The sequence below is a fragment of the Diabrotica virgifera genome, chromosome 8 (assembly GCF_917563875.1).
Source record: "Diabrotica virgifera virgifera chromosome 8, PGI_DIABVI_V3a".
Lineage (NCBI taxonomy): Eukaryota > Metazoa > Arthropoda > Insecta > Coleoptera > Chrysomelidae > Diabrotica > Diabrotica virgifera.
Window position 1 is genome coordinate 174,906,705 of NC_065450.1, and position 15,030 is coordinate 174,921,734.

Sequence of the window (15,030 nt, forward strand, 5' to 3'; positions counted from 1 at the left end):
GAAAGACGTCGTGATACAAGGACGTATCTAGATCAAACTTATAGGAAAACAAGCGAAAACAAGAAGAAAAATTACAAGAATACAAATAAATACGAAAGAGAAAATTATACGAGGAGGTGTCAATATAGAAAGGATACAAATACGAAGAAGCATGAAACATATGAAAGAGGGACTTATCATAAAAATAGAAAACAGAGAAACATAGGAGCACAGCAAGCTCAGCAAGGAAGAAGAAATAAACAATGGACTCAGGTGATTTACAACCACCGTGAGCAAAGCAAAAGAAAGAAACAATGGGCTCAGGTGACTTACAACCACCGTGAGCAACAAGAAAATTCGGTGCCTGATGCAAAATTTTCAGAAATGTATGCAAACTAGATAGAGATTAACTTAAGGGTTGAAAACTAAGTCGTGTGTGATAATGCTAAAGAGGTAGACTTAGGGTGGTAATTCGAATCCCACCCGGTTTGAGGACCTGCATGTTTAACACGAAAATATATTGTTTACATGATGGAAATAAGCAAACGGAACTTGGAATTATGGAATTAGGATAATTTTTTTTGGAAATTAATTATAACGCTGCAAATGGAGGGATTTTTTGTCCCGTGCCAAGGAACCTACTTACAGTAGGTTTTATTTACACTTTACTTTACTCTATTCTACAAAACTTATACCTCTTGTACACAACTACAGGGTTGATAAACTAATAATTCGATTATGGTCATAGAAGAAACTAAGACGAAACGGTGACCAATAAAATTAATACTTAAACACACACATACAATGCTATAATAAGAAGAATATTAAATACTCTAATAATAAAATCTAATAACTTTACGTATTTCAAAATATTTATCGTAGAAAACACGAGTTTATTTTCATTACACATGTAATATGATGGAATATAAAACGAGTAACAGAAAACATATCACGTTAGCAGGAGTTGCAAATTCCATTCAGGTTTGTTTGGATGAAATAAACTACAATTAAAAATATCTACATATAATTATAGACAGAGAGCTCGTAGTACAATTCTATAACATTTATAATAAAATAACTAATACTACGATTATAATAATAAGAGAATACAGTAATAATATTATTCTTAACTAACATATTGAAACATATCCCACTCAATACCTTTATAAACTTTTATTTGAATGTTTTGATTTAAATTCTGATTCAGATTTAACCTTGATTTATTACCTAAGGTGTTGCAGTTGGAAAAGTATTATTTGTTCAAAGACTAGTGTCTTTACATCACACATTTTATTAACCTATCTTGGTAACCTAATGTATCATGATTATTGTAAACTTTGAACACTGACTACATTCGTTATTACTTATTTCGTCGGGCAGTACTTACTTGGCCGTCCGCAGCATGTCCAATATCAAACATTCATTATTCATATTCGATATTGAACAGTATATTTTTATCACCCCGTATATGACATGAACCAATTTGTTATTATATAATTACATGTACGGGTCTCTAATTTAGTTCACGAATTGTAAACTGTAAACAATAATTCGGGCAACTGCATTATGTAATTTGATGATCAAATATATTTCTTTGTTCTCAATATTTGTAAATATACTCAGCGCGTGGCTTGACACCAATACTAAGTGCCACCGCTGAGAAAGTATACACATTCAGAATCATTCTCAAGAATCAACTCAAGCTGTCAAGATGTAACTTCAAATAGAGTCTTCATCAGTCTTCAACTAAACGCGTACCAGTAACCAGTCAGTGTTCAAAAGTTCTCCCGGGGTAAAAATACCCTAGTGTCGGTTCTATAAATAAATTCCTTTATCGCTATTGGTGTTTCCATCTGAACAACGTTCTCCACTGAGCCCCAGAGGGATTATACATTATACACCTGGCTAGAAACAATATTAGTACAGCTATATTGTTAAAGAATAAGGCTATAACAAAATCACATAAATCGGACAACAGGTTTAGGAAATTCGAGACATCAAAAATGACCCATTTTGTGGGTGGCCCGTTTTCTCTGACGCTGAGTGTATTTGCCCACTTTTTGACTGGCAACTGAGCAACATCTGTAAATGACCTTTGGAGATCAGTGGCGTGCTGGCCATATAAATTATTCGGTGCATTCACCGAGAGGCCGCGGCCTCTTGAGGCCGGTCAAAGAGGTCCACAAAAAATTTTAGATGTAACTAAAAAAATATTTTTTTAATTTCTAATCGAATGTTAATTTTGTTAATAGTATCTATTAAAAAACATTTCAAAAAAATCAAAAAATTTTTAAATTGTAAAATATAAGTTAAGTAGGTAATTGAATAAGACTAAATACATAAATAGATTGCTACAGATAATATTTATTTTCATGCCTACAAGTATATTTATGGTTTTCCAATTTTCTTCAAACATGTATGATGTATGTACCTACTCTGCAGAATAAAAAATGGAAAAACGTCTTGCACAATTTTGACCGAATTATTGGAAGTATCAAAAAACGATTTGATCAAGACAAATCGTTTTATGATGATATAATCACTCTACATCCTGGAAATTTTTATAGAATAAAAAATGGTATACCTTTAACGGCATTTAAATCTTTTACTGAAAAATTCAGAAATTGTTATCCTACCATATCTGGGACTTGGGACTGCAACTATAGAAGAACTCGTGGATTTGGCTGATAAATCGATTGTATTAAAAAATAGGATTTTGCAAAATACTGAAATTATAGAAGATCGAGTTATTGATGAATATCTATGTTCAGTCTTCAGTCTACAGAAAATATAAAGGATGATATTATTAATCAAAGTGATAATGAACATGAAGTAACAAATGACAATGTTGTTGATATCGTGAAAACTTCACCTCCATGTGGCACTAAAAAGTGTAAAGATTGTATAGCTTACTGTTAAGCTGTTTTGCTTCAGTGTGCTTATCCAAATTTAAATAGTATATTATAAGCATTTGTTAACTTTTTCAGTGACACAAGTATCTTGCGAAAGAAGCTTTTCAACGTTGAAATACATAAAAAAATCGGTTAAGAAGTACTTTAACACAAGATCACATGGAAACATTTATGCTAAGGGCTATATAAAAAAAGAAGCTTTGAATGAGCTTAAAAATGATGAAATAATCTACAAATTTGCTCAAAAATTTACTTTATTGCGGAAATTATAAAATAATGTTTAGATTATTGTGTTCTATTAACATTTTAAATATTGTTAAATCAAAGTATTGGCACTGTACTTGTATTTTTACTTTCTTGTATAATTGATTTACTAAATTCCAACTTAACACATATAACAGAAAAATTCTCAAAATTTTATTTTACTTTTATCTTAATTACATCAAATTCATATTATATTTATTCAGGAAATTATGGTTTCTGCCTTACTACATACAATATTGTCATACATGTCATTTACTATTTGTAAGAATGCGTATTCTTAAATAAAAAAATATAGCAAATTAAAAAAAATCATTGAATTCAAAGTTTTATGTTTGACTTAAAAATAATTTATATTTTTGTTTATTTGATTTTATAAATAAAGAGTAAAACATCCTTATAATATAAGGTAAAATGAGGATGGGAGGCCGCTTTTCTATAAACTCACCGGGCCGCTTGGAAAGTTCCAGCACGCCACTCTTGGAGATACCTGTTTTCCTGTAGATAAAGACAAAATCGAGTGGCGTCAAAATCTGGAGACCGAGGGGACCAAAAAATTTCAGAAACCCGATGTATAATTCTTCCATTAACACGATTTTCAAGGGATTCCCTTACATCTAACCTACTGTTACATACTTAGTAGTTATATGCATCGCTCTAATGTTACATAAGGCGCAGACATTAATCAGTTGAAAGGGCATTAACTCTTCTTCTTCTTTAGGTGCCGTTGTCTGTATTCAGACGTTGGCCGTCATCATGTTTACAATTTCCTGAAACCTCTCTCTATCGGCTGTTGCGCGAAATAATTCTACTCTTCAGCCACACCATTGTCTAATATTACGCAGCCATGAAAGTTTGTTTCGACCAATCCATCTCTTTTCCTCCACTTTTCCTTGTATTATAAGGCGAAGCAGATGATATTTAGGTCCTCGAATTATATGGCCGAAGTATTCTGTTTTTCTCCTTTTATGATGCTTATGAGCAGACGTTCTGAATTCATCATTTGAAGAATATCTTCATTGGAAGTGTGCGAAACCCACGATGTCTTCAGGATTCATCGATAGCACCACAATTCGAATGCTTCTATTTTGTTTAGTATTGTGATTTTTAACGTCCATGTCTCACAACCATACAATAGGATGGACCACACATTACATTTCAGGACCTTCTTTCGAATATTCATCGACAGGTTTCTGTTACATAAAATTGGTTTCCAGGTCATAAAAGCCTTCCGTGATATTTCGATCCTAGTTATTATCTCTTCATCAGAGTCACAATTTACATTTAACCAGCTGCCAAGGTACTTGAAATGCTTCACCCGTTCTAACTCCTCTCCATCAAGAGAAAGCTGACCTTGATCTATATTAATCTTTTCAACTACCATCCACTTTGTTTTTGAAATGTTGATTTTAAGCCTCTCCGATAACTTGCTTGCTTGCTTAACTCTTCAACATAACCTAACCTACAAAACAAAATTTTGTAGGTACTATTCTACCAGCGGATCTCGTAATATTAGGAACAGGCAGTAACCCCAATACGGATTTTTTGAGAAGTTCCAACCTCCAATTAAAGGAAAATGGGACAATTGAAACAAATGAATATCTAGAGAGTTCAGTTTCTGATGTATTTGCTGGAGGGGATATAGCTTTGGCGCCTGTGTGGTGTAGATATAATATCAAGGCATCTATTGGTCACTTTGGATTGGCAGAATACCACGGCAGAATAGCAGCTTTAAACATGATTGGCAAAAAGACCGAGTTAAAGACGGTACCGTATTTTTGGACAAAATTGGGACCACTTAGCATACGGTAAGTAAAAGTCATTTTTTAAATTTTATATATGCTTTCTCCATCTATCCAGTTTTCCTTCCTTGTCGCCTATTAGGTGCCCCTCTTTGCTCCTGTAAAATTTTTGTCCTCTTGAATACTGTAATACTGTTCTTTACTTCTTTTTGCTTCTTGGTAGAAAGTTTCTAATGTTTTTGTTGATATCCCAGGCAACCAAACGACGTTTTTATAACGTAGATAACACGTCATAAAAATGACCAATTGACGTGTTTCTATGACCTAGTATCGACGTTGAAAATCACGTGTATTTGTCTCATCGATTTGACGTCATAATTGTGACGATTTTAAAACGTCTAAAAGGTGACGTCTTTTATACGTCGTTAATATTCACGTCTTTAATACTTTCAGAAAGTGACCTCTTTCAGATGTTTCAAAATAGGTAGTATAAAAAATAGGTAACATGAAACCTATAGGTCTACGTCTCATGTGTCGATGAAGATATACTACTATTTGTTTAAGATCGTTTGTGCATTAGAAGTAATCTAACATTGATTCTGCATGATTGTACCAGCCCTCGCATTATAGAATTTTCACTATGTATATAAGTATACCTACTTAGTGTGTCAAAACTGAAAAAACATACAAACTAATAAATAATTTATTAACAAATTACTCGATAAAAGTCGATAACACATAATTAGTTCATTAACAGAAAATAAACATAACCTCAAACAGTTGTCAAGAAGAATACTGCATTAAACTAACTCACTGAGCAAAAACGAATACAAATCTCTTAATTAACACGTTTCTTCAACTAAATATATAGTGTTGCTCAATATCTTCAAGCTTTTTACTCGTGTGTTCCCGCTTTTTATATCTACACATTCCTTTTGTGTTTCTTCTCTCTTCTTCATATCTCTTTCTATTTTTTTCACTTGGCTCATCTATCATTCTTTACCGTGCCTGATTTATTTTCTTTAAACTTTTTTTACAGTCATCATCGAGCCATTCTTTTTCTGTTTTCTTCTTACTTGTCCCAGGTACTGGGACTCTTAGGTACTCAGCTCTTACTTGCTGACTCCTTCAAAGATTCCTCGATTTCTGTCCAATCCGTTTCTATATTGTCAGAGTATTGCCTACCTCTAAGCCTGTCCGTAATTTCTGCTTCAAAGCTCTTTGCAATGTCCTCGTTGTTCAATTTGGCAACATCGTATTTTATCCGTGGATAAAAACAAGAAAGAAAAACTGGAACGAACATGTAAACCGAATGGAACCAGATAGATTAGCGAACATCTGTAAAAACAACAAGCCGTATAGCAGAAGACCCGTTGGAAGGCCGCCGAAAAGGTGGAAAGACAATGTACAGTCAACAACAACTGAAACAGAATAAGAGGCAGACAAACAGGAGTAATCCTAGTTGCGCGAAGAAGAAGAAGAAGAAGAAGAAGAAGAAGAAGAAGAAGAAGAAGAAGTATTTTATTAGACTTTCCAATTACCTCTCAGTTTTGGCATACTTTCTCTTATTTTTGCTATCAACAATATATGATCGGAATCCATATCAGCTCTTCTATAGCTTCTTACATCTGTTATTTATTGTTTCGCATGTTTAGCTTCAATCAAAATATGGTCAATTTGATTCCTTGTTTGGCCATCTGGTGAAATCCATGTCTCTTTATGTATTACCTTATGAGTCCTATGATCAAAGCATGTACTCATTATTCTCACATTATACTCTCCTGTGCAAAGCCTATCAGCATTTTGCCGTTGTGGTTACGTTCCTGGTGCTATTACTCCTTCCACCTGTGGTCTTCCTGTACCTGTTCTCATTACCCACTTTAGCATTAAGGTCCCCTATAATTATTTTAACATCATACTTTGGTATTCTATTGTAAACACGTTCTATTATTATAAAATTCATCTTTTGTTTCTTGATCTTTGGTTTCTGAAGGGGCATGCACATTTAATAAACTTAGCTTTCTAGTCTTAGCCGTTATCTATAATTATTTATTTTTCTCTATCTTTCAGGTATTGCGGCTTTGGTGTTTATGATGACATAATATACACTGGAGACGTAGCAAATTTAAAATTTGTTGCATTTTATCTGGAGAATGATGAGGTTATAGCTGTAAGTTCTTGTGGCATGGACCCATATGTTTCTAAATTTGCCGAATTAACAGCTCAAGGAAGAAAACTCAAGAGGGAAGATCTCGGTTTTGATATCTTCGGGTGGGCAAAATAAATAAGAAATTAATACATAATCTAGATTGTTAGTAAAAATATAATAAAGTCATAAAGCCATTAATTAATTAACATTTATTGACGGAAAACTCCATTTTACAACTAAAATTAAAAGTCAAAATTAAACATTGAACACAAGTTAACTTACATTACTTACAATTAAACTAACGACATCAAAAAATTAAAATCAAATTAAAATAATTCACGTGAAATAGTCCTTTTAAAAGCATTTAGTGTGACTCCCATAAAGTCTATATTTGGAAACTCATTTACACTAGAAACAATTCTCTTTAAAGGCATATTTTCTGCATGACGTGTATTGCACGATCTAGCGGATAGCAAGGGACATCTTCTCAAATTCCTAGCTGGAACATAAAAATCTATTCGACCCAGAATGCTAGGTGCAACAATAATACCATTTAACACCTTAAATACGAAATTAAGGTCAAAGTATCGCCTGCGATCCTCTAGACGGTGCAAATGAAACATCTGCATGACCTGACTGGAATTCAATTGCATTCCTCTAGTACCTAATCTATACCGCATATATCTAACGAATTTATTTTGAATCGATTCAATTCGATATTTGTGATTCTCATAACTTGGATTCCAAATCACTGAACAATACTCTAGTAATGAACGAACATAACTCAAAAGCAATCTCACAATTACAAACAAATTATTAAAATCATATGACATTCTGATGACTAACCCTAATGTCCGATTAGCACGCGCAATAATGGCATCATAATCGTCCACGAAACTTAGCTTACTATCCAGTAACACACCTAAATCCTTAATTACCTGAACCCTAGATAAATCCACATCTCCTATCTTGTATTTAAAATCACTGCTGGTCTTATTACGTGAAAAAATAATATATGAGCATTTCGAAGCATTCAATCTAAGATTATTTTCCTGGCACCAATGTACTAAAGAATCCAAGTCTCTCTGCAAACCCTCACCAGGCCCGGCCCCAGGGATGGGCGAACTGGGCGGCTGCCCAGGGCGGCAAATTTAGGGGCGGCAAATTTTACGACAGTCAATTTTTGAAATTGAAGAAATATGTTTTTAGTATTAAAAAAAATCAATATTATGAACAAGAGCGGCAAAAACGAGAATTAAGTAAGTGAAACAATAAGAATTGCAAGGTTCGGAATTGCAATTCGACGGAAAATCGACAACACCGCCTTATTCTTCATCGCATAAGAATAATAGGATCATAATTAAACTAAATTCACTGAAATTCACTTAAAACTAACTTTACTGAAAATGGATATAATAATTAGAAACATATGACTGAAGCTTTGTCCAGCCACGCTAAGTCTCCAGCTCATCTACAGTCACAACGACAGTAGGTAGAACTAGCAATTAGACTAGAATCGGGCAAAATCATAGATGAAGAAACACAAAAAGTTCTAAATTCAGAAACTAGTCATTGGAAAAATGTAATACAACGACTTTTATCAATAATACAGTTCTTAGGACATCAGTGTCATACAATGAGGGGCGATTCTGATAAACATATTCATCAAAACAATGGTAATTTTTTTAAGCTTTTTGAGCTCTTTAAAAATTTTGATTCTGTGTTACAAGAGCACATTAGGAGAATAACTAATGGAAGTAACAAGCAGCATCACTACTTGGGAAAACGTATTCAAAACGAAATTATTCAGCCTCTCCATGACCAAATCAAAAATAAAATTTTAAACTTTTTGAAATCAGCAAAGTATTATAGCATAATTTTAGATTGTATATCTGATATTGCTGGGGTGGAACAGATGACTATTGTTGTACATTTTGTCGTTTTATGTTCTAGTTCACAAAGTGTTAAAATTGAAGAACATTTTCTTGGATTTGTGCCTGTAGTGGAAACCACTAGCTTGGGAGTTACAGAGTCCCAGAATAAACTGAGAAAATACCTTTGGAAGATATGAGAGGACAAGGGTATGATAATAGGCAAGCATGGAGGAGAAGAACTTAGGAGTTCAAAACAGAATTTTGAAAATGAATCCTAGAGCATTGTTTGTCCCATGTTCTAGCCATTCACTTAACTTAGTCGTGAACGATGCTGCTAAAGTCTCACAGTTTGCTCGTTCTTTCTTTTCCTTAGTGACAAAATTTACAACTTTTTCTCAGCATCTATTCGTCGTTGGACTATGCTGAAAAATCATATTTCTAGCCTAACATTGAAACCTTTGTCCGAAACTTTATGGGCAAGTAGAATAATTGATGCAATTACTCCCATTAGAGACCAAATTGAAGAAATTTACGATGCTCTTGTAGAAATCACTGTGAATAAAAACAACGATAAAATGGTTGCTCATGAGGCAAGCTGTTTGGCAAAACAAATCCGTGATTTTACTTTTCATTGCTCTGTGGTAATATGGCATGACATTTTACTTTACGTCAACGTAGTCGCATATGCAGAGTATTGATATGTGAGCGGATCAAGCTATCAGTTTATTAGAAAAATCAGAAATTCATTTTAAGTCTCTCGGAAGTGATTTAAAATTCCAGGGCTATTTGACAGACGCAAAAAGGCTCATCAAAGTTAAAAATTGAGAATCTGAAAAGGAGGCTGAAGATGGTATGGGATCTAGATCCAAAGACACGATATAAGGTTGACTTCTATTTAAAAATTATAGACACAACCGTTAATGCATTAAGCGATAGATTTCAGCAAATTAAGAGCCATGGTGAAAATTTTGAGTTTGTGGGTATACCAAAGTCCCCCTTGGGGGGCGGCGGTCGCCGATCTTGCCCAGGGTGGCAAAATCTCTAGGGCCGGGCCTGACCCTCACAATCAGATTCTGACCTAATGCATTTAATATCTTTAAGTCATCTGCAAATATCAGATATTCAGATTTAAAGTTCCTACCAATATCATTTACCAACAACAGAAAAAGCTTAGGACCCAAATGGGAACCCTGCGGAACCCCTGACACGGCTTCAAATCCATTAGAAACACATCCTGCTGATCTTACTTGCAATGTTCTTCCTTGCAAATACGAAGTAAACCAAGCTAATAAAGAACCAGTGATACCAAAGTTTCTCAGCTTTGTAATTAAGACATTATGATCTAGTAGGTCAAAGGCCTTACTGAAATCGGTGTATATAGAGTGCACCTCGTAACCCTCATCCATTGCTGTACCTATACTATCGATATACAAAAAGAGGTTAGTGAGAGTAGAACGTCCGCCTACAAATCCATGTTGGTTGTCCGTAATAATGTTCCTAAAACAATTATCCAAACTTGGCAAAACCATTTTTTCAAATACTTTAGATAAGGCTGACTGAATACAAACTGGCCGATAATTTTTGATATCACTATGATCTCCTGCCTTGAAAATAGGACACACAAAGGAATGTTTCCATCTGTTCGGGAAAATTCCCGTCTGGAGAGATTTATTAAGAACATATACTAATGGTTCACACAAGGACACTGCCACTGCACTTTCTCTTAAGGGTCGTTTAAACACAGCGATAAATCAAACAACTTATCAAGGTCAATCGAGTTGTTGCAACTTATCATTGTGTGTAAACGGTGCATCGCACAACTTATCAAAGTTGGAGTTGGGTTGAAGGTGGTATCGCATTGAATCGCAGCGTCTAAACAGTGTTTCAACTTGTCATCACAACTAGTTGCTGTGACTTATCGTTGTGTTTAAACGACGCTTTAGGAACAAATTCGGTATCAAATCAGGGCCAGCCCCTTTTTATTGACATTTAATGACAACAACACATTCAGTAAATTGTCAAAAGTGACTTCGAGGTTACTAATTTCCACCTCCAGCTGTTGTGAGAAAAATTCATTACTCTCCAGGTTATCCAGAGATTTACCATTAAAAGTGCTGTATACAGTACCAAAATGTTTCGCAAACAACTGTTATTTTTTGTTTGTCATTCTCACTTTCCTCAACTAGAAACATAGAGCCAGGGAGAGCACCATGTCCGTTGGTTTTATTTTTGATGAACTTCCAAAATTCACCAGCGTTCTCATTTATTCTCACTTCCATCTTTGAAACGTAAGCATTGTAAGACTGCTCAGTGAGTGATGAGCATTCATCTCTCAAATTTTTAAATTCAATATAGTGTTGGTACTTATTTGTAGTTTTATATTATTTTTTAGAGGATCGGTACGTATTTTCGGCTGCAATGCTATTCAAATGGGGATTCATTTTTTTCAAATCCTGAGAAAACTAATAAGTATTTTTGAAAAATGTAAACGCAGAATGAAAGATCACGTTATTAGCGAGGGCCGAAAGTCCCTGAGAACTTCTATAATGTTTATTTTAATAAGTTACAGGGGCGAAAAACTAAGAGAAAATTTAGTGTGATTTTTAATTTCAAATATATCATTCAAAATAAACTTTTTATTTATTCTAAGGGACTTTCGGCCCTCGGTAATAATTTAGTCTTTCATTCTGCGTTTAAATTTTTCAAAAATATTTATTGGTTTTTTCAGGATTCGAAAAAAATAAACACAATGCCGTGGTAATATTTTCCAAATCTATCTTTGTCTTACAACGCACTCAGCCGAATATAATATTGTCAGCATATAGGGCTTTTCATTCACAGTCATTTGTTTCGAGCTTCTGTCATGTGTCACATAATATTAATTTATCTACGTCGTACGTTATTGGTATGTACCAATGATACAAACCAAAGACGTATGACGTAGATATATTAATACTATGTGACACATGACAGAAGCTCGAAACAAATGACAATCGATGAAAAGCCCTATATAGGGCTTTTCATTCACAGTCATTTGTTTCGAGCTTCTGTCATGTGTCACATAATATTAATATATCTACGTCATACGTTATTGGTATATACCAATGATACAAACCAAAGACGTATGACCTAGCTCTATTAATATTATGTGACACATGACAGAAGCTCGAAACAAATGACAATCGATGAAAAGCCCTATTGTCAGTCAGACACTGACAATCAGTGAGAATTTTAAATATTTGACATTGCATCGGGAATATGTTGAGTTATTGATTAAATATTATTGATATATAATGTATTTGATAAATAATTGATTTAAGACGTGAACTTAATAAAAAGTTATTTATTGTGTATTATTTGTGGAAGATCCAAGCAGAGAATACATCAGGATAATATATTCTGTAATCCAAGTATTTTGTTGTTAAAGATGTTCAAAATTGTAAGCGTTCCATAACAATATATTATTAAAAAATCACTTTAACACTTTTTTTCTTTTTTCGATTGAGTATTAGTCTTTGTTGTACAAATAAATTATTACAATCACTGAATACATAGTTAGTGAAAAAATTATCACATTTATTAACTGAATTAATAATTTCCAATTATAAAAATAACAGTTATCCAAGAACATTCAAAACCCATCTCTTTAAATTAATGATGACATTTTCAAGTAGAATGACATTCTAGTAATGTTTACATATCCATACCAGTGTGAATTTTACTACACGTAATTTGTCGTGTAAAGACAGAAAAAGTAGGGATACACGTAAACTATTTGCGAATTATGTACCCATAGCCTTAAGTTCAGATGAGAACCAAACAGGAAAATTCGATCTTTTTAGATATCTTTGGTACAAAAAGTTCAATTGCGTTCCAAATAATGGAATAAAAAGCATCTAAAATATCATTTACATCCTCTAAACAGTACAACTCAATCCAATTGATCTGAAGCAAATAATTATTCAAGGCACCATAATCCGCCTTCTGAAAGTTATAATAAATATTAGTTGATTCGATTGTAGTACCTCAACGAGTAAACATCGACGATCGCAGCTGTGTTTATTAATAGCAGTGAAATACGAGTTTACCAGTGAGAGTGATAGCAATATATATAACGTACGTATTTGAACATTTTAAATTAGATTTGTTTAGTTTATTCGGAACTATAATTAGATCCAGTTTTTTGCTTTTTACATTAATTAGAAACATCAATAATATTAATGGACTAGCATAAACATCGAAAAGTGATCTAGCCGGCTACCAGTGGTGCCGGCAAAATGCGTAAATATCAACAAAATTCTAAACTAAACAAATAATTATTATATTTCATAATATTGTTTCTGCTTCTGACTACATGGGCAGTAACGTGCAAAACAGTTCAGCTTCAAATATGTCTAAAACTACAGATAATGCAACTTCTAGACAAACAAATTCGTATGCATCCATAGTTACATCCATAGTGAAACCTTCGTTTCCAAAGCACACCCAAGCGGTAGTATTACATGCTGATCAAAACCTTAAATTACATGATTATGTTAGAGCTATAGGCGACATTATATATCGGTCCCAAACAAATTTCTTTTGCTTCTAGGATATCCCATAATAGGATATGTATTTATCTTACCAATTCCAATCTAGTCGAACAGTTATTAACATCGCATCCTAATATTCAGATAGGGAACATTACCCTAAATATTCGCAGACTGGTTTCCCCCACGAAAAGAATTGTCATATCAAATATTTCCCCAACCGTTCCGCACGATTTAGTAGAAAGTGCCATTAAAAATCTTGGGCTTGAGTTAGCCTCCCCGATTTCCTTTTTAAGAGCTGGTATCCCAGGTGATGAGTACTCTCACATCCTTAGCTTTAGACGCCAAGTATATGTTTTTTCCAATACAGATAATTTTGAGTTACACAAACGTCAATTGTAATACCTTTTGAAGGTATTGACAACAGAATCTTTTTATCTACAGATAAAATGGAGTGTTTTATCTGTAAATAACCAGGACACATTGCTTCTAAATGCTCTAATCCTCCAACTGTTAATGTAACCCAAACTTCTAATTCAAATCTCGAATTATCCACGAACACAACCCTTTTACTAGATAACACACAGCCGACAGACACCTCCAGTGACCCCTATTACAGATACTGCACAACAGGACACAACTACTGCAGTAAAACCAGGCCTTAAACGAGGTCGCTCAGAAGTATCAACGGCCACGAATGAAAACAGTTCCCTAGATGACACTGTTAGCATGCCTCCACCCGTTTCACCTGCCAGCCACATACAGCAGGATAAAACCATTAAGCGAAAAAGAAAGAAACAAAGGACAAACCCACCAATAGAAACCGGATTGACTGAACAAACTAAAGAGGATATAAAAGAGGCCTACAGTAAAACACCAGAAGCATTCATACTTCCACAAGATAATCTGATAGCTTTCCTTGAAAACACCTTTGGAAATAACGATCCTTACACTGAAGCATTGAAATTTACGAGCGATATTAAATCTTTGATCTTAAATTTACAATTTCTGTACCCATCTCTCCAAGAACGGGCAATTAGATATCGTATAACACGTATAAATAAAAAAAATTAAACTCCAACTGGAACCTGATGATGCCGAAAGTGTATCTAGCATGTCCCATGACGTAAGCGATGAAGACAGCAACTCAGACGTATCTCAATTATCTCAACAGTCTCAAAATTCCTTAAAATAATCTGTAATTATATTCACATTAATTCAGTGGAATTGTGACGGGTTTTTTCCCCGTCTTGAACGCTTACAACAATTAATCTCAGATCACGTCCCAGACTTTCTCTGCTTACAAGAGACTAACTTTAACACAACACACAATCCGTATCTTAAAAACTATTCTAGCTATCATTTTATTAGGACAACGCATTTAAGAGCCAGCGGTGGATCCTCCATTTTTATCTCGAATGATGTTTTTCACCAAGAATTTTTGTTAAACACAACGCTAGAAGCTGTAGCAGTAACTGCATGGTGCCCGAACAAAATTGTCATATGCAATGTTTACATTCCCCCTAACTATAATCTTGCCAGTGCTGAACTTTTAAATCTCATTAACCAACTTCCAGCTCCATT

General features: G+C 34.0%; 1 protein-coding gene across 1 annotated transcript in view; it reads left to right on the forward strand.

The window, feature by feature from the left end:
- LOC114328926 (apoptosis-inducing factor 3-like) overlaps nt 1-7,241 on the forward strand; it is a 47,917-nt gene extending 40,676 nt beyond the window's left edge. Inside the window, exons 6-7 of the mRNA XM_028277911.2 lie at nt 4,636-4,960; nt 6,965-7,241. Of these exons, the coding sequence (XP_028133712.2) occupies nt 4,636-4,960; nt 6,965-7,178 (539 nt within the window). The 3' untranslated portion in view covers nt 7,179-7,241. The remainder of the gene's footprint in view (nt 1-4,635; nt 4,961-6,964) is intronic.
- Nucleotides 7,242-15,030: the final 7,789 nt, after the last annotated feature.